The sequence below is a fragment of the Taudactylus pleione genome, unplaced genomic scaffold (genome assembly GCF_031769625.1).
Source record: "Taudactylus pleione unplaced genomic scaffold, aTauple2 ptg000486l, whole genome shotgun sequence".
Taxonomy (NCBI): Eukaryota; Metazoa; Chordata; class Amphibia; order Anura; family Myobatrachidae; genus Taudactylus; species Taudactylus pleione.
The window spans coordinates 1282409-1308060 of NW_028284888.1; the positions used below are offsets into that span (position 1 = coordinate 1282409).

Below are 25652 nucleotides of genomic sequence, written 5' to 3' on the forward strand. Positions count from 1 at the left end.
AAAAGACAGGGCGTACCCCTGGGTGACCACTTCTCGAACCCAGGCATCCGTGGTGGTATTGTGCCAGCACTGGGCAAATAGAAGAAGTCGGCCTCCCACTCTGGGGTCCCCCAGAGGGAGGCCCGTCCCATCAGGCAGAAGGTTTATCTTCCTGCTTGGAAGAAGGGCGCCTGGCACTCCAGGGCTGCTTCTTGGGCTTAGAAGCGGCCTTGGTCGTCGACTGCCTCGGGAAGGACAGACCTTTTGCCTTGCCCTGAACCTGAAAGGACCGAAAAGCAGAGCTCCATACCTTGGTAGGAGCAGAAGCCAAAGGGAGGAAGGCTGATTTAGACTTAGCCAGAGTGTCCACAATTTTGTCCAAGTCCGGACCAAAAAGCAACTCCCCATTAAAAGGTAAGGCCTCCAGTCCCTTTTTAGAGTCAGCGTCAGCTCTCCAAGACCTCAGCCACAAGGACCGACGCACCGACACAGCTGCAGCCGACACCCGAGAGGTTAGCAGGCTTGCGTCTAACGATGCTTCCCCAATGTAGGAAGCCGCATCCCTCATTTGACCTATCAACGCTCTCTGGATCTCCGGAGCATCTTCCGGAAAGGTATCCTCCAAAGCATTGGCCCAGCTCTCGATGGCCTTAGCCACCCAAGAGATGGCCATAGACGGACGGGCCACCGCCCCCGAGAGAGAGTAGATAGACTTCAAACAAGTCTCCACCTTCCTGTCCGTGGGATCCTTCAGGGAGGAGATCGACGGCAAAGGCAGCGTAGCGCTTTTAATTAAGCGGGTAACGTGGGAATCCACCGCTGGAGGAGTTTCCCACTTCCTGCAATGAGCCTCCGGAAACGGATAGTTCGAAGCCAACCGCTTCTGCGGTTGGAACCTCTTGCTGGGCAACTGCCAGGCCCCTGCCATATGATCCGTCAATTGATCGGACAGGGGAAAAACCATCGAAGCTACCTTGGCCTTTTTAAAATTTGGGTATTTTGACCTGGGGGCAGGCACATCCTCCTCAATGTGAAGGATGGCCCGCACCGCCCTAACCAATGCCGGCACATTAATGGAAGACTTAGCCTCCATCTCCTGGGCCCCGGCATCCGAGTCAGAGTCTTCATGGATCTCCCAGTCATCCGAAGACACGTCCGTGTCCGTGAACTGAGCCGCCAGTGAAGCCGGAACGGAACGCTTGGACGCCCGTGGGGGCAAATCACTGTGCAACATATGTTGAAAAGCCGATGACGAAGCCACCAGACTCTGAACAGAGCTGGAGAGGACGTCCACCCAAGGCGGGGGTACTGCCTGAGGATACCCCTGAAAAGGTACCATCGACTGCTGCGGCACCGTGGGGGTTTGCACGTCCACAGTCTGAGACCCGGGAGGAGACTGCACCAGACGAGTCACACCCGGGGAACGGGGCATGGTAGGCTGTGGCAACGCCCTAGAAGAGGCCGCAGTCGGGACCGCAAGTCGGTCCGCGATTGACGCCAGCACTTGCGTAAACATTGCCCACGGAGGATCCTGCGCCACCGGGGGTTTAGAGGGTCCAGGTACCAACTGGCACCGCCCGCACAGACCGTCCTGAGTCAAATCTGCCCCGTCAACCCCTGCCGAACAGCGTCGGCAGGAAAACAACACAGGAGCCTCGGAGCGCTCATTCCCCTCATCAGACATGACACAAACTTTTTTGCAAAAAAAGTGTCTCACCGAAACGAGGTAAGGCGTATAACACCCACGCACTCCCAAGTATGCAACACAAACATCCCACAATCTGGTACTGAGTAGCACACCGCAGTATGTGACGGACCTCACAAATACGTAGATTTATATAAGTGAGGTACACAGAAAGAACACCCCTCCCCCACGCACCTGCGGGCCGTAGGAGAAGGAAAGGGATAGGTATAAGCTGACAGTAAGTAGAAAATAAGCACAGACAGCAGCACTAGCAAAAAGTCACATACCATGCAGAGAAGTTATACTCACTGCACCTTCCGCTACAATCAACCTCCCAGATTCAGTGTCTGGGAGGGCTATAGCGCTGCGAACACCGTCCTTTGCAGGGGGAGAGGTACGCAGGGGGACTGGTCCACTGGAAGCCTGCCTGGGAGCTCTGCGATGCTGCCTGAGGAAGATGGCCGCCGGAGAGCTCTGAGGAGGAGTGGCCGAGTGAGAACAGCCCAGCGACGCCAGCACACATGAGAGAAGGTGCGCTGGGCTGAGGGGAGGAGTGCTGAAGCAGGGAAGGCTGCCTCCCCTGCTAGTACTAAACCCCCGGGGGCCAGCGGACATGCGGGGTATTCCTGAAGAGGGGGAGCCCGCCGCCGCTACTAGCGCCGCCGGTCTGTCCCCAGAGACCGGCGGCATGAAGACTGCATTTTCCCCGCGTGCAGCGCTGACAGCGCTGCACGCGGCTTACCTGGCCCCTTCAGTCCGGCAGCAGTCCTTGGGAGGTCCCGAAGCCATGCTAGTACTGACTCCGAGGTCCCGCTGCGATCCCCGGATCAGTACCGGCGTCGCAGCGCCAGCGGGGCTGTTGGAGCGGCAGCGTAGACGTCCAGATGGACAGTCTGATGCTGCCGCTCTGAAGACAGTAAAAATAAAATAATAAAATCTTCTTCTTTTTTTTTTTTTTTTTTTTAAATAAAGAATAAAGCTTAGGGGCTGCTTATGCAGCCCCACTGCGCAGGGTGACCCGACTCCGGCCGGGCACCAACTAAAACTGAGGTGCCTGTGGCCGGGGTATAGAGGAGGACGGACCCAAGTGCATCCTGGGAGCAGCAAAGCTTTAACTGCGTGGTGCCCATGGATCCAGATCCAGCTATACCCCAAGGTCAACCCTGTGGACCCCCTATGGACCCTGAAGTAGAAACCACAATTGAACAATTTGAAGATTTATTGCCCGATTATAGGATTTCCCAATCTAGCAATCTGCGCCCATACATTACAGATCTCTTTCAGTGATTTGCAGATCGATTGCAGAAAACACAGATCTGGCAATCTTGAAAGGCTCCATCATTTTACTGGTCACGGTCTGCAAATCTGCTGATCATGGCCATACACTAGCAATCTACAGCCCCAATCCATCTGTGAAAGGAAACATGTTGGACAATCTGATTAAACAATTCCAATCACTTTTTGGTTGCAATCTGCGATCTGTGAAGCCCATACATTGCAGATTATTATACACAATCAATTGCAAATTGCAGGTTTGCCACAATGGATTGCTGATGTATGGGGGTCTTTAGGCTAGAGTACACAGGGACATATAGGCACAGCTTGGGTAGGCGGGGAAGGTACCAGCAAGATTTTGGGGGAATTACTTTGCTTTTGGTTTCCATCCTGCTCAGCATACATAACAAATTTAAATATGGGAAACAAATAACCTTATTTCCTTCTTAAAAGGAATGGACAGCACCCCTCCTGGGTACAATGGCATTTATGTATAGCAATATTTTTATCCATTTCTAGCTTATTGAATGCCAGAGTGCCAAAATAAAGGTACAGGGCTCGCATGTAAGTCAGCAGCAATTACATTCGCACTGGTCAAAATGTGAATATCGGCCTGTATACAGGGCTCTACGTACCTATATCCGATCCATGCTCGTCACTACCAGCGCTATACCTGTGTACAAGATCCATCTGAAATCAGACGGAAACCTGTGTGCTCAGAACTCTGCATAAACCGTAAATGTGCCAACATGGCAATGGAACACCAATGATACGCCAATGACACGGCAATGATACGCCAATGACACGGCAATGATACGCCAATGACTCACTACAGCTACGTGCAAACGCCCCTTTGCAGTCAGGTTATCACCAAGATGTTATTATTTTGGCTCATGTTATGAATCACAACAAATGGATGCATACCTCACTGTGTTCCGAATATGACAGGTGGAGGGAAATAGCTGGAATAATGTTATAATCATTAAGAGGAATGCAGTAACTTACCTGGTGACGAGGAACTTTAATTATACTTCTGTACCTGGTCAGTGCTGTATACAGTCAGGGAGAGGCGTGTGAGGACCTGGTCAGTGCTGTATACAGTCAGGGAGAGGCGTGTGAGGACCTGGTCAGTGCTGTATACAGTCAGGGAGAGGCGTGTGAGGACCTGGTCAGTGCTGTATACAGTCAGGGAGAGGCGTGTGAGGACCTGGTCAGTGCTGTATACAGTCAGGGAGAGGCGTGTGAGGACCTGGTCAGTGCTGTATACAGTCCGGGAGAGGCGTGTGAGGACCTGGTCAGTGCTGTATACAGTCAGGGAGAGGCGTGTGAGCACCTGGTCAGTGCTGTATACAGTCAGGGAGAGGCGTGTGAGCACCTGGTCAGTGCTGTATAAAGTCAGGGAGAGGCGTGTGAGGACCTGGTCAGTGCTGTATAAAGTCAGGGAGAGGTGTGTGAGGACCTGGTCAGTGCTGTATACAGTCAGGGAGAGGTGTGTGAGGACCTGGTCAGTGCTGTAATACAGTCAGGGAGGTGTGTGTGAGGACCTGGTGAGTGCTGTATACAGTCAGGGAGAGGCGTGTGAGCACCTGGTCAGTGCTGTATAAAGTCAGGGAGAGGCGTGTGAGGACCTGGTCAGTGCTGTATAAAGTCAGGGAGAGGTGTGTGAGGACCTGGTCAGTGCTGTATACAGTCAGGGAGAGGTGTGTGAGGACCTGGTCAGTGCTGTATACAGTCAGGGAGGTGTGTGTGAGGACCTGGTGAGTGCTGTATACAGTCAGGGAGAGGCGTGTGAGGACCTGGTCAGTGCTGTATACACTCAGGGAGAGGTGTGTGAGGACCTGGTCAGTGCTGTATACAGTCAGGGAGAGGCGTGTGAGGATCTGGTCAGTGCTGTATACACTCAGGGAGAGGTGTGTGAGGACCTGGTCAGTGCTGTATACAGTCAGGGAGAGGTGTGTGAGGACCTGGTCAGTGCTTGTCTGGATGTGAACAAGCCTCTGAACAGGCGAAACGTACGTCATCAGTAAGAGTGGTCATGTGATCTGGGAGGCAGGGCACCCTCCCGACTGATGCACACAGGGATTTCCCTGGAGCGCACCGCCGCCCAATCACAGTACGGCAGCCGCTATTTCCTGCCCTATACAAGGGTTACATATCCGGAAGGCAGGGCATCCTCCCGACTGACGCGCACTTGGGATTTCCCCAGCACTTCACCGCCGCCTGGACACAGGACGGCAGCCGCGACCACATGTCCTGTATGGACACATCTCATTAGAAGTTGCCCTGATCTGCACGCTGTGCAGCAGCACAAGGTATTTCAATCCCCGCACTTTGAGACATCTAACGGAGCTGTACGGTGATTACAGCATACCTGTCCGGGACTCAGTCATTACCTATGGACTGTAATTATATGGACACACTATATCAGAAGCTGCTCTGATCGAGTATCAGCAAGGGGTTATTTAATCCTTATACCCACAAGCAGTATATGGAGCTATGTGGCACATGCCCTTTATATCCAACACATGTGAAAGCAGCTATTCACTCTACTTTCACTAATTCACCATTTGCTGAAATTATCTGACTAAAATATCAGCTAAAAAAATATATATGCAAATTTCCTTATATTATGTGGAATTAAACTGCAATCTTATGCTACATTTTCATTGTTATTTTTCGCACTCTCTCATCAGCCGACCGGCCCTGCCTGTCCTGCAATGTCCCTGATATCAGGATAGCCGGGGTTTGTGCACACTGACAGCAGAAGTGCTCATTTCCTTCCTTCCCACCAGCTGCCAACCCCACTCTCTCATCCCTTGTCCTCTGTCCGATACAAGACTAGGTGACAGCAGAAGTGGGGTAGTCAGGATCTGGGCACCTCTCCTTTATTCTGAGATAACTCTGATAAGGTATACCTACTGAATCCTCAGAGAATTAATCTGATATATTAGACCTAATCCAATCTTTGCTCCATAGGTGACAATTTTTGCTGCTTAATATCCTATTCTTCCAATTGGGATTGATATATTGTTATATTGTTATACTATTATATTTAGATTATTTCCAAATTATTTAAAATATCTATACATGCTATGTTATTGTCAACCCTTTTCCCACAGGTATTAGAATATGACATATTTACCTTCTTATGTTACACTGCAAGTTGGTACATGCGGGACTCTCCGTAACATCCAATGCTGACATATGGGATTGATATACTGTAAATTCCTTACACTGTGGTTATTTACAAATAATTTGGAATATTTATGCATGCTATTCTATTTCCAACTATCTCCCACAGGTATTAGGATATGACGCATTTACTTGCATATATTATATTGCAAGTTAGTGCATGAGGGATTTTTCCACTATATTCTATACTAACAAGTGGGACTGTTATACTACAAAACTCTTATATTGTGCTTATTCACAACATATTTGGAATATCTATGCATGCTACCTTAGTATTTTTAGTCCACAGGTATTAGGACATAACATATTTATTTATGCATATTATATTGTGAGTTGGTGCATGAGGGATCCTCTGTGCATGTGGGCACTCTATATGTGTACTTATTCACATCATAAACGTCAATTAGTGTTCTGGCAATTTTTCGATCTAATAGGATCTATAATTATATATGGTTACATTTAATTATTATATAGATCTGAAATATCTTCCATGAACAAATTGACCTTTATTATTCAATATTCGCCATTATTGAGTATATTTTACTTCATGAGAATTAATCTCACCAAAGTTTCCCTTTAGATATATATCTGTCAATAGGTACAGATAATAACATATATGTCATATGAAATTTTTTTATATATATTATACAATGTACGTCTATCCTACATTTTAGAAATATTATCAATAAAAGTTAAATTTTATAATCTTTAATTTCAGTTATATACATATTTTTTGAGTGCCTCCAAAAAAGAGTCTTCTTTCTCTCCGTTTTCTACATATTCAGTGCTGTATACAGTCAGGGAGAGGTGTGTGAGGACCTGGTCAGTGCTGTATACAGTCAGGGAGAGGTGTGTGAGGACCTGGTCAGTGCTGTATACAGTCAGGGAGAGGTGTGTGAGGACCTGGTCAGTGCTGTATACAGTCAGGGAGAGGCGTGTGAGGACCTGGTCAGTGCTGTATACAGTCAGGGAGAGGCGTGTGAGGACCTGGTCAGTGCTGTATACAGTCAGGGAGAGGTGTGTGAGGACCTGGTCAGTGCTATATACAGTCAGGGAGAGGTGTGTGAGGACCTGGTCAGTGCTGTATACAGTCAGGGAGAGGCGTGTGAGGACCTGATCAGTGCTGTATACAGTCAGGGAGAGGTGTGTGAGGACCTGGTCAGTGCTGTATACACTCAGGGAGAGGTGTGAGGACCTGGTCAGTGCTGTATACAGTCAGGGAGAGGTGTGAGGACCTGGTCAGTGCTGTATACAGTCAGGGAGAGGGGTGTGAGGACCTGGTCAGTGCTGTATACAGTCAGGGAGAGGTGTGTGAGGACCTGGTCAGTGCTGTATACAGTCAGGGAGAGGCGTGTGAGGACCTGGTCAGTGCTGTATACAGTCAGGGAGAGGCGTGTGAGGACCTGGTCAGTGCTGTATACAGTCAGGGAGAGGTGTGAGGACCTGGTCAGTGCTGTATACAGTCAGGGAGAGGCGTGTGAGGACCTGGTCAGTGCTGTATACAGTCAGGGAGAGGTGTGTGAGGACCTGGTCAGTGCTGTATACAGTCAGGGAGAGGCGTGTGAGGACCTGATCAGTGCTGTATACAGTCAGGGAGAGGTGTGTGAGGACCTGGTCAGTGCTGTATACACTCAGGGAGAGGTGTGAGGACCTGGTCAGTGCTGTATACAGTCAGGGAGAGGTGTGAGGACCTGGTCAGTGCTGTATACAGTCAGGGAGAGGTGTGTGAGGACCTGGTCAGTGCTGTATACAGTCAGGGAGAGGTGTGTGAGGACCTGGTCAGTGCTGTATACAGTCAGGGAGAGGCGTGTGAGGACCTGGTCAGTGCTGTATACAGTCAGGGAGAGGTGTGTGAGGACCTGGTCAGTGCTATATACACTCAGGGAGAGGTGTGAGGACCTGGTCAGTGCTGCTGTATATGCAGAATAAAGCCTAACCTCTATTTATAGACATGGCGGCCGTTTTGCAAGGGGGAAGGACCACCCTAGGCATGGATCCCTGTAAAGGTTTAGGTCTTACCTAGGCGTCGTTCAGACCATGACAGAGCTCACACAATATACAGCTGCCTGGACTACGGTAAACGAGCAAGAAACATGAGGTCAATCATTGTGCAGCCCCCTTACAGGAGAACAGAATCAGGTCGTCTCTCTTGGAAAGGATACGCTGAAAGCAGTGCCTGGCGTACGGGAGCGCTCGGTTTGCGCATGCTGTGCTCCTCACAGTTGCGCTGCAGAGCGTTGGTTCTGTTTCTCTGAGTTCTGGCTGAATAGGTCTGTAACTGAAACAACTCAAATCGTTAGTTCGAATGAAATCTACAGACGTCAGCAGAAGACTGAAACACGCAGCTGGTCTATAAGGTGAGAAAGAGAAATCCGTATCAACATGTATAAAATACAGTCCAACCCCCATTGTAAGCTAAACCCAGAATGCTCAGCCACCACCAGTTTATTTTATCTGGGCCAAAACCAGGATTTGGCAAAATTATGAGAACTCTGCAACAGACTGCGGAATGGATCTAGCCCAGGCCGGTTCCACCAGAGAAGCGGCAGGTCCTGTGGGCATGTGCTACCGCCGTCTGTCATCTGCACATAAGGTATCAATGCCCGTCTGTCTGCTGACCAGCTTTGCAGGATATTATAGGCAGGTAGAAATGGTCATCAAAGAAGAAGCCCCCCAGATCTTGGTCAAAGCATGAATTATTTTTTCGACAGGACTGACGCAAAACGGGGATAAAAGGCAGATTCAGGGTAAACGCAGTAGAGAAAGTGACCACTGTAAACAGACATACACAGATGCACACACACAGACGCACGCACACACACACACACCCCGGCTATAGAAATGATTGCCTGACGTTTGGGGTACACAGCAGAAGGAGGAAGAGCTGCTGCTGAAGACAAGTCTTGTAGCTCGGCTGCAGCGTACACACTAAGGAGCTGATTCGGACCCGCTCGCTACGGCGCGATCGCTCGCTGTGAGCGATTTTCGCCCATCTGCGGATGCGTATATTTTTCACAGTGCGCGTGCGTAAGCCATTCGTTGCTATCTGATTTAAGTTGCTCGTAAGCCTCTCTCAGGTCGCTGCTTTGAGTGACAGATAGCGCCGTTTGTGGGTGGTAACAGGGGAAGGTGCTGCGAATGCAGGAGTGTCTGCCCATCAAAACGCTGTTTAAAGGGCGTGCATAATTACCAAAGTAGCGTCACTGTACACGTCACCTGCATGTATTTCAGCCCGCACTGATCGCAGTGCTTGCGGCAGGCTAAGGCAACCCCAAGGACTGCGAGCAGCTCCGATGGCTGACGATGGTTCCGATTAATTATTTATAACCTGGAGATGACGTGTGTTGTGAGTGGGAAGGGGGCGTCTTCAGACACTTGCGAGCGCACTTTGCCGTAGCTCGCTAACACACAGTGGGTATCCTTACGCGACGCAGTGCGAGCGCTTAATTTACATATCCGGCCCCTTTTTGCCAGCGAGCAATCGCAACTTGCGAGCGTGTCTGAATCAGGTCCTAAAGCCCTCCGGGGAGACGGCGTTCGGCAAATTACACGCAATTGTATGTGTATGTCTGTAGACTGGAAACATGGGGGTAGTAATATTATTATTATAAACAGCAAAAGCTACAAGTGTTATTCTGTGTCCCCTCACCTGGTCCTGGAGCAAGGAGCCCTGTGAAGATCCTGCATCATCTGCCCGGTACACTCAGGCTCGCTGCTGGCCGCTTTCTGCAACACTTTCCGGAATGTGTGGCGGTATTTCTTCTGGCAGGAGTCTGCCCGCTCCAGGCGGCAGAGGTGCTTGTATTTTTGTTGAAAGTAAGTGCAAAGTTGTGCAACCCTGGAGCTCCTGCTGTGCGCTACCTCAGCGTCATACCTGCAATCACATGGCAATATGCGCAGCGTCAGCTTCCTACTAAAACACATCTGACCAGAACTAGTAAATCTGTTGTAGGAGAGAGGAAGGTAAATTATAATTTCATTCATTAATTCACTTATTACATAGTATTAGCGGATGAAAAACAACGTGTACATTTCATATACCTGGTACGCAGAGGCGTGCGGTGAGATCAGTGGCTAGTGACGCACTGGCTAGTATCAGAGCAAGATTTACACACACACACACACACACACACACACACGCACGCACGCACGCACGCACGCACGCACGCTCTTGGGGTGTTCGACCAGTGCGGTCGAACAGGGACGCCACCCCATAGAGGGTGCACCCCTCCCCAACATCCCGATTTCAGTGGGACAGTATTGTCCCGGTGCCAGACCCCAGAGTAGCTGAATAGTTGCTGCGCGCATGCGTGCGGCATCCATTCAGTGCCGGGAGAGGGCTGGGGGTAGCCCAGCTACTGACGGAGTGCTGGGCTTACCCCCAGCCTGACGTTATTTGGAGGCGTGCCATGCGGGCATGCCTTCAAATAGCGTCACTTAGGGGGTGTGGCTTATTGTGATTAGGCCACACCCCCATTTTCAGTAGTATTAGTATTGGGCGCTATTAACTGAGCCGGCACAGGGTGCTCTGACCCCTGGAGCCGGCCCTGACACACATGATGATACACACATGATGATACACACATGATAGTGAGTGTACTGAATGTATTATACTAAACCCTCACATGCTGCCTGCCTGGGCCCAACAGACTGCTGGCACTCTCCCAGTCACAGAGCACAGCACAGACACTGTCAGTGCTGGATCTGATGCCCAATCACATCTGCCTACTGACAGGGAGGGGTGTGCTTTGATGTGGGCTGAAAGCACGTCCCTGTCAATGAGGCTCTTGTAAAGATGCCGCTTCTCCTGCTTTTTGAATGGGCTTTTACTGTCTGCGGCTTGGCCCAGTCTCCTGCTTCATCTCCTCTGCTATTAATCATTAATGACAGGCTCTGCCTCCCCTGACTGCACGTCCCTGATATAATTCAGTTATCCCTAAGGAGGTACTCCTATTGCGATATACAGTCAGGTGCATAAATATTGGGACATTGACAGAATTTTCAGATTTTGGCCTCTATTCACCACCACAATGGCTTTGAAATGAAACAAACAAGATGTGCTTTACCTGCAGACTTTCAGATTTAAATTGAGGGTAATTACATCCAAATCAGGTGAACGGTGTAGGAATTACAACGATTTCTATATGTGCCTCAAACTTTTTAAGGGGCCAAAAGTAATGGGACTATCAACTTAAAAGCTATTTCCTGGACAGGTGTGGGCTATTCCCTCATTATTTCATTATCAATAAAGCAGGTAAAAGGTCTGGAGTTGATTCTAGGTGTGACATTTGCATTTGGAATCAGTTGCTGTCGACTCTCAATATGAGATCCAAAGAGCTGTGACTATCAGTGAAGCAAGCCATCATTAGGCTGAAAAATCAAGACAAACCCATCAGAGAGATGGCAAAAACATTAGGTGTGGCCAAATCAACTGTTTGGAACATTCTTAAAAAGAAAGAACGCACCGGAGAGCTCAGCAACACCAAAAGACCCATGAAGACCACGGAAAACAACTGTGGTGGATGACAGAAGAATTATTTCCCTGGTGAAGAAAAACCCCTTCACAACAGTTGGCCAAATCAAGAACACTCTCCAGGAGGTAGGTGTATACGTGTCAAAGTCAACAAGAGAAGACTTCACAAGAGTGAACATAGAGGGTTCACCACAAGATGTAAACCATTGGTGAGCCACAAAAACAGGAAGACCAGATTAGAGTTTGCCAAACAACATCTAAAAAAGCCATTACAGTTCTGGAACAACATCCTATGGACAGATGAGACAAAGATCAACTTGTACCAGAGTGATGGGAAGAGCAGAGTATGGAGAAGGAAAGGAACTGTTCATGATCCAAAACATACAACCTCATCAGTGAAGCATGGTGGTGGTAGTGTCATGGCGTGGGCATGTATGGCTGCCAATGGAACTGGTTCCTTTGTATTTATTGATGATGTGACTGCTGACAAAAGCAGCAGAATGAATTCTGAAGTGTTTTGGGCAATATTATATGCTCATATTCAGTCAAATACTTCAGAACTCATTGGACGGCGCTTCACAGTGCAGATGGACAATGACCCAAAGCATACTGCAAAAGCAACCAAAGAGTTTTTTAAGGCTAAAAAGTGGAATGTTATGCAATGGCCAAGTCAGTCCCCTGACCGGAATCTGATTGAGCATGCATTTCACTTGATGAAGACAAAACTGAAGGGAAAATGCCCCAAGAACAAGCAGGAACTGAAGACATTTGCAGTAGAGGCCTGCCGGGAGCATCACCAGGGATGAAACCCAGCGTCTGGTGATGTCTATGCGTTCCAGACTTCAGGCTGTAATTGCCTGCAAAGAATTTGCAACAAAGTATTAAAAAGTGAAAGTTAGATTTAGGATTGTTTAGTTTGTCCCATTACTTTTGGCCCCTTAAAAAGTGGGAGGCACATATAGAAACCGTTGTAATTCCTACACCGTTCACCTGATTTGGATGTAATTACCCTCAAATTAAATCTGAAAGTCTGCAGTTAAAGCACATCTTGTTTGTTTCATTTCAAAGCCATTGTGGTGGTGAATAGAGGCCAAAATATGAAAATTCTGCCAATGTCCCAATATTTATGCACCTGACTGTATAACATTCAGTGCCTCAGCCAGTGAACAAATACATTTGGTTGATTTAGGGATTATTGTGCAATGTTCAAAAATATGTGTCAGAGTGCAGGAGTTTAACACTCCTGTGGCAACAGCAAGGTACTGGGCACTTTACAAACGAAAGGATAAGTCCACTTGGCACCCCTCTGTTGCCAGTACATGCAGTATTAATATGTATTTGCTGTTTGATGGGTGTTCAAATAATTTGAGTTACTTTTCTTCAGAGTCACCTGGCAGGCGTCACTAGATTCCCAAACATGTTTCCAGTAAGAGCTGCTTTTATTAGGAGGCCTGGAGATACCTAGAAGAGCCCAACTCTAGCTGGGACGTACTCCACTAGAAGTCATCCACGCTGTCATGGAAATTTTAAACTCCAAAGACTATTCTCCCAACTCAGCTCCCTAACATCAAATTTGTCGGAATATCTGGACCTCTTCCTGCAATCATATGCACAACAACCACCATCATCATACTTACAAGATAAGACACAGACTCTAAATATACTACAAGATACCGCTTGGGACAATCAGTCATGGTTAGTGACGGCTGACATAACATCATTATATTCAATCATAGAACACAAACAAGGAATTGAAAGTATAGATGATCATCTAAAGAAAGACCCAGAGATGACAGACATCCAACGACAATTATGCTTCAAGATGAAATTTACGCTCTCCAATATGAATTATGTCTGGTTCCAAGATAGCTTCTTCCTACAAACCACCGGCACAGCAATGTGTACGAGGTTTTCCCCAAGTTACGCAAACTTGTTTAGGAGTTGGTGGGAGGACCATGCGATATGGTCCAATGACAAGCTTGGGGCAAACCTTGTACTCTGGTGAAGATACATCGACGATGTACTCTTCATATGGAGAGGCAAACTTCATTGATATTCACTACAAATCACAGCAGAACTAGTGTTGATCCTCGATCTGAGGATTTTCATAGAGGACAACCAGATTCATACAAATACTTTCAGGAAAACGGTTGATGTGAATAGCTTTATTCTGTCCATCAGCTAGCACCACCCTAATTGGTTAAGAACAATACCAAAAGCACAATATATAAGACTCAGAAGAAAATGTGCTAAAATAGAAGATTACAGGAAACAAGGTGAGAAACTAACAATACAATTTCAAGAAAAAGAATGAGGAATCTCTACTCAGACAGACTTTCAAGGAAGTAGAAGAAATAGAAAGAGGGAATCTACTAAAGTACAAAAGCAAAGAAAAACACAGATAAACAAGGTGTACTTCATAACCGATTATTCGAGGGAAGCCAAGCAAATATAGGCAAGTTTGAGAAAACACTGACCGATCTTAATAGAGGATGAAACATTGGCAGATCAACTATCAACAATACCAAAAGTAGTATTTAGAAAAGCTCCGGATATAAGACAAAAATTGGTAAAAAATATGAGATATGGTAAGAACTTACCTTTGTTATCTCTATTTCTACGAAGTCCATAGGGTTCCACAGGATACCTTGGGGTATAGGTGATGACAACAGGCATCGGGCACCATAGAGTTAAGTTTTCAGCCTCCCAGGATGCATTAGGGTCCCCCTCCTATACCCCGCCCCCGAGCCAAGGCATCTCAGTTACGTACCAAGCCATAGGCCGGAGGAGTAGAAGGAAGAGAAAGAAAAAAGATCTGGACAAACACAAGAATCACATTCTCACCAGAGGGAGATGGAAAAACCGGTGACCAGAACAAAGCAGCACAGGTGCGACAGGGTGGGAGTCCTGTGGAACCCTATGGACTTCGTAGAAATAGAGATAACAAAGGTAAGTTCTTACCATATCTCATATTTTCTACTTCAGGGTCCATAGGGTATCCACAGGATAGTATCCTTCAAGGGTGGGGATGCTCCTGTGCTGAAAGGAGAATCCGCCGCCTGAAGGAAGCATCCTGAGAGGCAAAGGTGTCAAACGCGTAATACCTCACAAAGGTATGGACAGAGGACCACGTGGCCGCCTTGCAGATCTGGACTGCAGAGGCACCACGTCGAGATGCCCACGAAGGACCCACAGACCTAGTGGAATGAGCCCTCACCGAAGATGGAACCGGCAGGCCTTCATGAAGATAAGCTTCTGAAATTGCCATACGGATCCAGAATGCCAAAGTTTGCTTTGAAGCAGGCCAACCCTTTTTACTGAAGCCATAGAGGACAAACAAGGCGTCAGACTTCCGAAACGAAGAAGTGCGGTCAACATAAATCTTTAAGGCCCACACAACGTCCAAAGTGGCCTCACCCATTGAAAGGTCAGGTGAGTTAAAAGCCGGCACAACGATTTCCTCGTTGATATGAAACCGGGAAACAACTTTGGGAAGAAAATCATGACGAGTGCGCAGCACCGCCCTGTTCCCATGAAAAATCAAGAAAGGGGGTCTACAAGATAGAGCCCCTAAATCAGAAACACGTCTGGCCGAAGCGATGGCCAGAAGGAAAACTGTTTTGGCTGTCAGCCATTTAAGATCCACTGAGCCCAGTGGTTCAAACGGCGGTCCCTGGAGAGCCCTCAGGACCACCGTCAAATCCCAAGGCGCCACAGGTGGTTCCTCCTTGCCGATTTATGTAAGCCACGGTGGTGCCATGACCGCCATAACCTTGGTGAACACACGTGTTGCTGTCGCCAAGCCAAAAGGTAACGCCCGGAACTGGAAGTGATCGTTGCGGATTGCAAACCTGAGGAACTGTTGATGGCGCGAAAGAATAGGGACATGCAGGTAGGCGTCCTGTATGTCCAACGACACCGTGTAATCCCCAGGTTCCAGCGCAAGAATGATGGGCCGTAGGGTCTCCATCCGAAACCTCGGCACCCGCAAGGACTTGTTGAGTGCTTTGAGGTTGAGGATCGGACGGTACGACCCATTGGGTTTCTGCACCAAAAACAGATTGGAATAGAAACTCAGGCCCCTCTGAGAGAAAGGAACAGGCACTATAACTCCAGCCTGGAGCATAGTGTGCAAAACCTTCCGCAGTTCTGTGGCTTTGTTCCAGTCTGATGGAAGTCCCGTGGTGAAGACGGGGGCCTGTGCCGGAAGGAGAGGGCATACACGTGAGAAACCACCTCGTGAACCCAACTGTCTGTCGTGGTGACCGACCAACACTGGGCGAACCGTAGCAGGCGGCCACCCACTTTGGGATCCCCCAAAGGGAGGCCCGGACAGTCAGGCCGCAGGTTTGTCATCAGACTTAGGGGCCGGACGTCTGGTACTCCAGGCCTGCTTCCGGGGCTTGGCCGATTTCTTGGGGCCAGCCTGTCGGGGAAAGGACTGAGCCTTCGGTCTACCCTGGGCCCTGTAAGCCCGAAAGGACTAGGTACCTGAACTGGAAGGAACTGCAGCAGACGGAAGACATGCTGATTTGGCTGCCGCCAGCGTGGCTACAATTTTGTCCAGATCCAGACCAAATATGACTTCTCCATTAAAAAGCAATGCTTCCAAGCCCTTTTTGGAATCAGCGTCTGCCTTCCAAGATCGCAACCATAAAGTGCGACGAGCCGCCACCGCTGCCGAAGAAATCCGAGAAGTCAGGGTACTGATATCCAAAGCCGCTTCATTAATGTAAGTGGCCGAATCCCGGAGATTGCCCATCAACTCGGTCTGTTCAGCCAAACAGTCGGAATCGAAAGACGCCTCTAAACTATCTGCCCAGCGCTCCATAGCTCTGGCTACCCAACAAATGGCCATAGCCGGCCTGGCTGCCACCCCCACGAGGGAATAAACGGACTTTAGGCAGATTTCCACCTTACGGTCCGTAGCATCCTTTAAGGAGGACATGGAGGGCATGGGCAACGTGGCACTTCGGACCAGGCGGGTCACATGGGAATCCACCTGTGGCGGGGATTCCCACTTAGCAAAATAATTGTCCGCAAACGGATACGCCACTGCTAAACGTCTTTGAGGCTGATACCGTTTGCCTGGGTGTTTCCACGCCTCCTCTAAGTGGTCCACTAATTGACCCGAAAGAGGAAACACTGTGGCGTCACCCTTAACATCCTTGAAAAAGACATATTTGGATTTTGATACCGGAGGCTCATCATCCTCAATAACTAAAGCTGTGCGGACTGCACGAATAAGGCCAGGAATATAAACCTTAGACTTAGCGTCCGACTCTTTAGAACGGAGAGGTTCTTGGTCAGATAGATCCAGAATCTCCCCATCATCGGACGTCCCGTCGTCATCCTCATAAGGAGCAGACAGAGACGCCACCGGCCGCTTGTGAGGCCGCAAAACAGACTCCCCTTGTAACACGTCCGACAAATGCTGTACAGAGCTTGTTAGCGAATTAACCTACGTAGGCTCCTGAGAGACCTGAGGAGGGGAAATAGGGAGACTGTGGGGTACCATCAATTGTCTCGGGAAACCCTGCACGGGTGACGACACCACTGACTGCTGGGACAATCCCATCAGTGGAAAGGCAGGCTGCGGAGCTAACTGGCCCACGAGGGTTGTAAGCGCTTTGGCGAAACAAGCCCTGGGCGGCTCCTGTACCGGAGCCGTGACAGTAATTGGCCGCGTCACTAAATAACACTGCCGACATAGCCCCTCCGCGTTACCCTCCCCCTCCGCTATTGGTACATTGCACTTAGTACACATAAGCTGGAGAGGAAATTCACTCTCAGACATGATGGTAAGTATGTGACCCCTCTCACTGATACTCGTTAGTATAGTGGGAGAACCACCCTGAAATCACCGCACCGCAAGGGCTTTAGCAGAAGAACAGGGACAGTGAAAAAGCTGACAGTAGAAAGTGAAAGTACAGGCAGCAGACGCTAGCATAGGTCACATACAATGCAAAGAAATCAATTCCTGCACTATCAGCGCTGACACTCAACTACGCAGACACAGAGCCTGGTTGGACACAGAGCTGCATACACAGACCTGAACCAACGGAGGAGAGGTATGCCAGGGGACCCAGACTGCGATGCCACCGATCTTCAGCGTCCAGCAGCGCTCACCATGCTTCCAGCAAAAGATGGCCACCGAGGAGCAGAGAGGAGGCCGGCCTGGGGGAGGAGCGCTGCCACAGGGCCAGTCAGCAGAGCGGAGAGGGCTGTGTGCAGCGGGGGAGGCGCCAGCTGTGTTACAGGGAAGGCTCGCTCCCCTGGCATGCAATTAACCCCTGGGACGCCTCAGCGCTACCGCTCAGCCGCGGTCCGCTGTCCCAGGGGGGTAGTGGAAGCGCAGGTTAGGTGCCTGGCTCCACGCTGCAGCCAGTCCCCAGGGAGCCCCCTGCCTGGGGACTCTGGACCATGTTTCAGCGGGGACCCACCACGGGACCCCACTGCCCCCTTGAATCCGGCCATGGTCCCAGACATCTGGGGTCACCGCTAGCTGTGACCCCAGATGCCTACCAGCATCCCCGGTTCAGTACCGGCGTTCTGGTACCGGCGGGGGTGTAGGAAAGACAGCATGGACGTCAGTACTGACTGTCCCTGCTGTACATCCAGATGAGCAGCCACAGCTGCTTGTAGAAAACTTCAGGGGCTAATTCTAGCCCCCCCCTAACAGGTGCATCCGACTTCGGCAGGGCACCAAACGAAGCTGAGATGCCTTGGCTCGGGGGCGGGGTATAGGAGCGGGACCCTAGTGCATCCTGGGAGGCTGAAAACTTAACTCTATGGTGTCCGATGCCTGACGTCATCACCTATACCCCAAGGTATCCTGTGGATACCCTATGGACCCTGAAGTAGAAAAAACCATATAAATTATAAAAAATTCACACAAAGAACCTTAGCGATGAAAAAACTGAAGAACCTATTCTACGCATGCGGGACAAGCCAGGGATGTAAAACTATGGGCTGTCACAGTACCAACCTAGAACAGAATTCCATTCAACAAATACGGGGAAATCATACGCCATCAAAGAAAGACAGCAAAGGACTCATCTACCTTCTTGAATGTCATGCCGAAGGCAATATGTGGGGAGAACGACAAGACCCCTGAAAACCCGTATCACAGAACACATACGAAACATCAGAAAGGGAGTAGAAGACCATAAATTTATCAAGACACTTCAAGGAATTCCACAATAGCAATCCCGAGACACCTTAGGCATCCAAGAGGTGAGGCCAAACTGGAGAGGAGGGAATTACACCCACAGGATAAATGAAATAGAGTTAAGGTGGATGTACGAATTAAAAACCTTTGCACCCAACTGGACTTAATCTTGACAATGAAATAAAAGCAATAACATGCAAGAAATAACAAAGATGATATGCAGACATTATATATGCGAATACCACAATCCAGGTTACCAGGGCAGTATAAAAAGCAACACCAACTGACTGAGGACCATGAAATATGCGGAATACAATTACACTATCACAATAGGAACAACATGTCAAGGGTCAAGAAAGAATATACTAGTTAAAAAGCGTTGGGAGTTGGCGGCTGGGAGCACACCGCACATCCCACGGCATCCATCACGCTAGAGACGCCGGGAGCTCGGTGTTCAGATACACCTGCCGCTACCCGTGAGTGACCTCTTCTCTCCGCGCTGCTATCAGCGCTCCTGATTCCAGCGTTTATGCCCAGGCTGCAGGACGTATTACAGATCCCGGGAGACCATTAGTGGACACTGACCCACCGCAGTACATCGCGGCACACAGGACGGGACGGGCGGAGAGAAGCCGCACTGGTAGGGTAAGATAGGGAGAGTTTTCCTTCCATGGTCCCTAGCTATATGGGACCTACACATTCTGAGAAGAGCTATAAGCATTTTTATGTGATGTTTATCCACTGTGCTTTCTCTTGCTGAGTATTTCATTATTTTATTTCCTTTTTTTTTTTTTTTATATTTTTTACATTTTTTATATTTTATTAGTTGAATTTGTTCATTATTTATTGTGTGGCCTCCGTGGTTGGCAATTATATGCTTTGTTTTATTTTTCAGATTTGGATTTTTCATTTCTCTCGTTTCTATCTCTTATCTTGTTACTTTCTCTAGTTCTAGTGCTGCAGCTAGATTTAGATACTGACAGTACATACTGTAGATAAAATTGCTCATATATGTAACAATTTTTCTTTTATTCCAGACATTACATAGATACAATTGCACACATATGTAGCGCTTTCTCATTTGTTTTTTAATACTGGCAGGCTTGCGCTGTCTTTATAGAAAGCAGCTCACACTAAATAAAAGGAGCGCAAGGGTTATACCTTGTTATATATATTTTATTATCAGTAAATCTGTGTCAAAGTGTATTTATTTGGAGCCTGACCAGGTATGCACTGTGTCTATTTTTGATGGTTATTATAATTTTGTCTTTAAAAAAAATGCTTTAAATCCTGTGGCAAAAAAAATAATAATGGAAGAAAGAAAAACTGCAGGAAATCTGCAATTCTGACGTTATTAAATCAAACCCTTTGCATTTCCTTTTAAAAGACATTCCCTAAAGGCCGCTAAGGTGCTGAGAGTGTTCCTACGCTGAGCTGTGGGTATCACAGACACATATAGCATACTTTTTACAGCCGTGTTGCAGACTCTCTCGGAATGACCAGGCAACGTGGTACGGAGATGCTTGATCCGAGTCCTCTTGTTCCTCACTACTGTCTTCTGACCAGTCCAACCCTGCGGAGAAGGAAACAGAGAGGGTAGTGAAATTCAGAGCCAGGACTCATTAATCTGCAATGTGACCAACGCACCGCGGCAGCTGTATACATAGGAGCTCATTTTACACACATCTTCGCTAATGTTGCAGCTCAACCTGATCAAGTGCATGTTTTCTAGTGCATGGGCGCCAATGATACTGTGCAGGCTTCCAAAAGGTCTGGCAAGTTTGTGTGTTTTTATATAAGAGAAAGGGCTATCTGTTTAGGGGGTATGTAGTCAGGAAGCCGGCGGTCGAAATGCTGACCGCTGGCTTGCCGACTGTGAAATCCCGGCATGAGACTAATGATAGGCGTCTAAACACCGATGCCTATCATGAGCCCCACGCCAAAATCCCGAGCCCCCCCCCCCCCGGGAGGGTTAGGATTATGCTAGGGGAAGGGCAGGTTAGGCACCCTCGGGGGGAGGTTAGGGTTAGACACCCCACCAAGTTCACGCTGCAATCAGAATTTGGTGCTAACCACAACGGAAGTGTAGGCCTATAGTGCCTGGGAGCAATGTTCTGCTTACACCCGGCAGGTACAGGCGCTGGACTAGCAATAACCCTGGCTGCACCCTGCACTCTACACTTACCAGCCCTGGTCGGGATCTTCACTGTTCGGGCTTCTGGCGGCAGTACATACCGATTCCATGGCCATAATGTTGTTTTTCTAACCCTCACAGCAGCCTGACCCTAAATCTGTAATGTTGAAATTGTGACCGTTGACCTCCACAATTTCGACATGAAGTCCAAGTGGACATTGCAAATGTTGACGTGTTCACTGGTGACATTCTGAATGTAGACATAATGACTACATACCAATATTACCTGTCAAAATGTATACTTCCATACGCTCAGTCACTTATTATTACAACAATGGGATTGTTTCCAGATTGATGGCAGCAAGTGATTGACAACATATTGACTTGTATTTGACACATAGGCCCCAGGGTTACAGCAACTTCATAACACATTCACCGATTAATATTGAACAAATATAAACTTGCAAACCAATATCCGATATCAGTCACCAGTGTTCCTGACGGATGAGGAACCACATTGATCAAACACACCAAGGACAACCCTATCCCAGTATCACAACTGGATTATTCCCCTAGATGTTGCATTAGAGCTACATACTGTAGAGGTGGCATCTGATTGGTGGGCATCAGCTCACTGTCAATAAGATGCCACCTTCTATGCTGCTGAAAACCCCCAATGGCCTTGCATAATACCGGTAGTAGTGAGGGCACGGTGGCCATGTACTAAATCACACGCAATTTCCCCCAATATATCTGCAGCATCTTCCCCACATCTGCACCTTGTGGTGTGGTTACCGTTTTCTTCATGTATTTATATGCTACATGATTTAGAGAATTATTGGGCCTGATTCTGAGCTACAAGCAATGGCGCTCTTCACGTAGCTGGGCGATTAATTGTAACTGCGCAAGCGGCACATTTTTCTGAAAACCCCTACGGCGCATGCGTTACACAGAGTGTACGCATACGGGCGCTGTTGCGATCAATTCAGACTGTGGAAAAGTGATGGCCGTTCCTGGGCTGTGGCTGCATGCACAAATGGTCCGCTCGGTGGGCGTGTCATGGGCGTGTCAGTGGGCAGTGACTGGGAGGTGGCTATATCTGCATGCACAAATGGTCCACTCAGAGGGCGTGTCAGTGGGCAGTGACTGGGAGTTGGCTACATCTGCATGCACAAATGGCCCACTCAGTGGGAGTGTCAGTGGGCAGTGACTAGGAGGTGGCTACATGTGCATGCACAAATGGTCAGCTCAGTGGGCGTGTCAGTGGGCAGTGACTAGGAGGTGGCTACATGTGCATGAACAAATGGTCAGCTCAGTGGGCGTGTCAGTGGGCGGTGACTGGTAGGTGGCTACATGTGCATGCACAAATGGACCGCTCAGTGGGCGTGTCAGTGGGTGGTGACTAGGAGGTGGCTACATGTGCATGCACAAATGGTCAGCTCTTAGGGCGTGTCAGTGGGCGGTGACTGGTAGGTGGCTACATGTGCATGCACAAATGGTCCACTCTGTGGGCGTGTCAGTAGGCAGTGACTGGGAGATGGCTACATCTGCATGCACAAATGGTCCGCTCAGTGGGCAGGTCAAGGCAAGCAGCTGCGTTCCCAGACGCACAGCCGCGGGCATAGGAGGCCGTGGTCAGACCGAGAAACTGCACCTGCCAACGGGCGACCAATGGTGACGTATAAGGATGCATCAGTATTATAGCGTGCACGGGCGCTTAAAGTGGGCATTCCAGTACATTCATACGCACTAACGTACACAAGGGACGGAGTTTGTAGGCCATTTTATGGGCGTGCACTAACAGACACTGCTGTGTGCGACTCATGAATTGGGCCCAGTGCTTGTGATAAAGTACCCACAGGTGACAAATGTGCTGAGAAGGCAATCCGGTCTCTGATGTGGACTTACCCAAATGTGGAAAGAGATCCTTGTCCAGCTGGTGTTTGTGCGTCCACAGAGTCATAAGTCTCTGCAACCGGCTCACACAGGAGGAGTACATGGGTAAGGCTGAGGCTGTCACCTGAATCCGGTCTGAACGTGGCGGCTCTGTGGAGGGTGGTGGGGCAGGAAGGGGTCTTTTGTTAGACAGATTCCTTATTTGTGCTAGTGTGTGCGTTACGGGCGACGCTCCCTGTACTGGTAAGCTGGTATTCTGAGGTTGAGGTGACGTACAGGCCAGGTTCTGCGTTAGCCCAGTGGATTTCAGCGATGTCGGCGCTGGTTGTACCGACACGTGCTGCTCTTGGAGCGACAGAGGTTGCAGCTGAGAAGGTGCAGGGTGAGGGCTAAAGTGCTCTTGATGAACTTTTAATATCTCGGTCTCTTTCTGCCGCTGGCGGTTCTGGGCTAGCTTGCTCTGCAGCTTCTTTTTAATCGATGATCCTTTCCGCAGCTCTTCCTCTTCTTCCTCAAAAGTGAAAGAGTCGTCTAAGTCCGTTTCCAGGTAGTGGAGGGGGAGCCTGGCTCCGGGAGGAGAAAGGGTCATACCATCTAGTCCATTGGGCATCTTCAAGGCCAGGGTGGGCACTGTTAAGCTAAAGGCCACGGTTTCCATTTGAGGTCTGGCCTTTACTTCCTCCAGTGCATCATTCTTTTTCTTCCTTTCCTTTTTGGGAATAAAGCCGAGTACCTGCAGGTGACTGTTACAGTACCTGGGAATAAAAGGAGAAAAGAATCAGCAGCAGCAATGCCAATAGCCGGGGAGGTCAGACAGGAGCACTGCGGGCAATACGGCCTGCAAAAATGTAGTAAAGTGAAGTATATTGTGCTACCTGTCATCCCCAGGCTCAGTTATATGATGGGGGCAGGATTGTGCTTCTGTTTGTCCACATATTTACATTACATTAACCATAAAAAATTTATTTGGTGCTGGACTACCAACCTGAGGCACCCCTGCAAGTGTCCTGAGGCACCCCAGGGTACCGCGGCGCAGTTTGGGAACCACTGTACTAGGGGTAATTTTGTTGGGAGCCAATTAACCTACGAGTATATTTTCGGAGTGTGGGAGGAAACCGGAGCACCCGGAGGAAACCCACGCAAGCACAGGGAGAATATACAAACTCCACACAGATAGGGCCATGGTGGGTATCGAACCCAGGACCTCAGTGCTGTGAGGCAGTAATGCTAACCTTTACACCGTCTGTGCTGCCCGTATGAGACAGAAGGGTCTATATGTATTAAGCCTTGGGGGAGAGATAAAGTGGACGGCGATAAAGTACCAGCCATTCCTAGCTGTCACTTTACAGGCTGTGTTTGAAAAATGACTGTTAGGAACTGATTGGTTCGTACTTTATCTCCATCCACTTTATCTTTTCCAATGGTTATTACATAGAGCCCAGTGTATCCCATACCGTAATTGTAAGACTATTGAACGCTACTTTTTTAGCTTCTGATGACTTGTGGGATTTTATACAGGTCATTGAAGCCACATTGTATGAAGTTCACGGATTCCCGCTATACACCAGACAACCTGTGAAGCGGTTATTCAGCGGCTGCTCTCTTTTCAATTACCGGCACTGATTTACAGACTGCACCAGTAGCTAACACTATATTGGCACTGGTTGCCATATACAATCTGGTTTATAACAGTACAGACGTTTGGAGGTAGTAATACCACAAAAGAACCCCGGCAGAGGTTGATGACAGGCGTCTGCCCCAGTGGCCTATCGCTCTGGGACACCCCCTTGGTATCCTGACGGTAATTATACCATTCATACTGTTATTCACGAAAGCACCACCTGCATCTATGATTACTGTATAGAGATTGACGAGGACGACACCGACAGTCCCCACGGTATTATTCCTTTACTTTGCTATATCACCATGTAAAGGCTAATCAGGATTTCTTAAAGCCCCACAAGTTGTGTCGTTTAATACACTGACTGTTATATATTTGAGAGCTTTTGGATCACACGGCCTCATTTTATGAGACTTTATAATTTGGCAACTTTGTTTCTTATAAAGAGACCTACATTATAACTAGCCACAGTGTATTTCTCTTGATTACTATGCCAGGTTCATTATATACCATTCATCTGTGAAACCCTGTAAACAGAGCCGGCCCTAGGCATAGGCACTCTAAGCAAATGCCTAGGGCGAGTGGAATGCCCAGGGGCATTCAGCTCTGCAGCTTCCCCCCAGCCCCGGAGGTCACTCAGCTTTTCCTGCTTTGTAAAACACACCAATATCACGTGAGCTGCTGGCATCCTTTGCAGTCAAAGGATGCTCTGCAGGGGCTGCTGGGAAATGTAGTCCCTTCCACCTCTGTGACCAGCGTTACAGTGATGGAAGGGACTACGATTCCCAGCAGCCCCTGCGGAATATCCTATGCATGATGCAAAGGATGCTGGGTGGCTGGTGTATTCGGGGGAAGGAGCCAGCGGCATGGATACCGGCCCTGGGGGATCTGACTCAGTCTTACCGGAACAGTCACCATACAGCCACTGTCACTGCTCCGTGCTCCAGCAGTGCATCGGGACTAACAACCACACTGACTCCTCCCCAGAAGGTCACATGGTTGTGACATCATCAAGGTTCTTTGCCCATTTGATGGTAAGTACTAACTACAGTAACTCCCCAGCAGTGCTGCCGTTTCCCCCTGTTTATAAATTGTGTGTATAAGCATGTGCTGTATGTATGTATGTATGTATGTATGTATGTATGTAAGTATGTATGTGAGTATGTGAGTATGTATGTGAAGTAAGCCTACATATGTGCCTGTTTTTTTACTGGGACTGTATGTTGT

General features: G+C 48.7%; 1 protein-coding gene across 2 annotated transcripts in view; it reads right to left on the reverse strand.

Annotated features, from left to right (window-relative positions):
- Positions 1-25652, reverse strand: part of INO80D (INO80 complex subunit D) — a 76151-nt gene that overhangs the window by 20780 nt on the left and 29719 nt on the right. Inside the window, exons 4-7 of one of the 2 annotated variants that reach the window (XM_088449490.1) lie at positions 22817-23559; positions 20239-20347; positions 9780-10004; positions 8293-8402 (exon numbers count right to left, since the gene is read on the reverse strand). In XM_088449490.1, the coding sequence (XP_088305616.1) occupies positions 8293-8402; positions 9780-10004; positions 20239-20347; positions 22817-23559 (1187 nt within the window). Of the gene's footprint in view, positions 1-8292; positions 8409-9779; positions 10005-20238; positions 20348-22816; positions 23560-25652 lie in introns of both variants that reach the window. The other variant, XM_088449489.1, reaches the window with a different exon arrangement.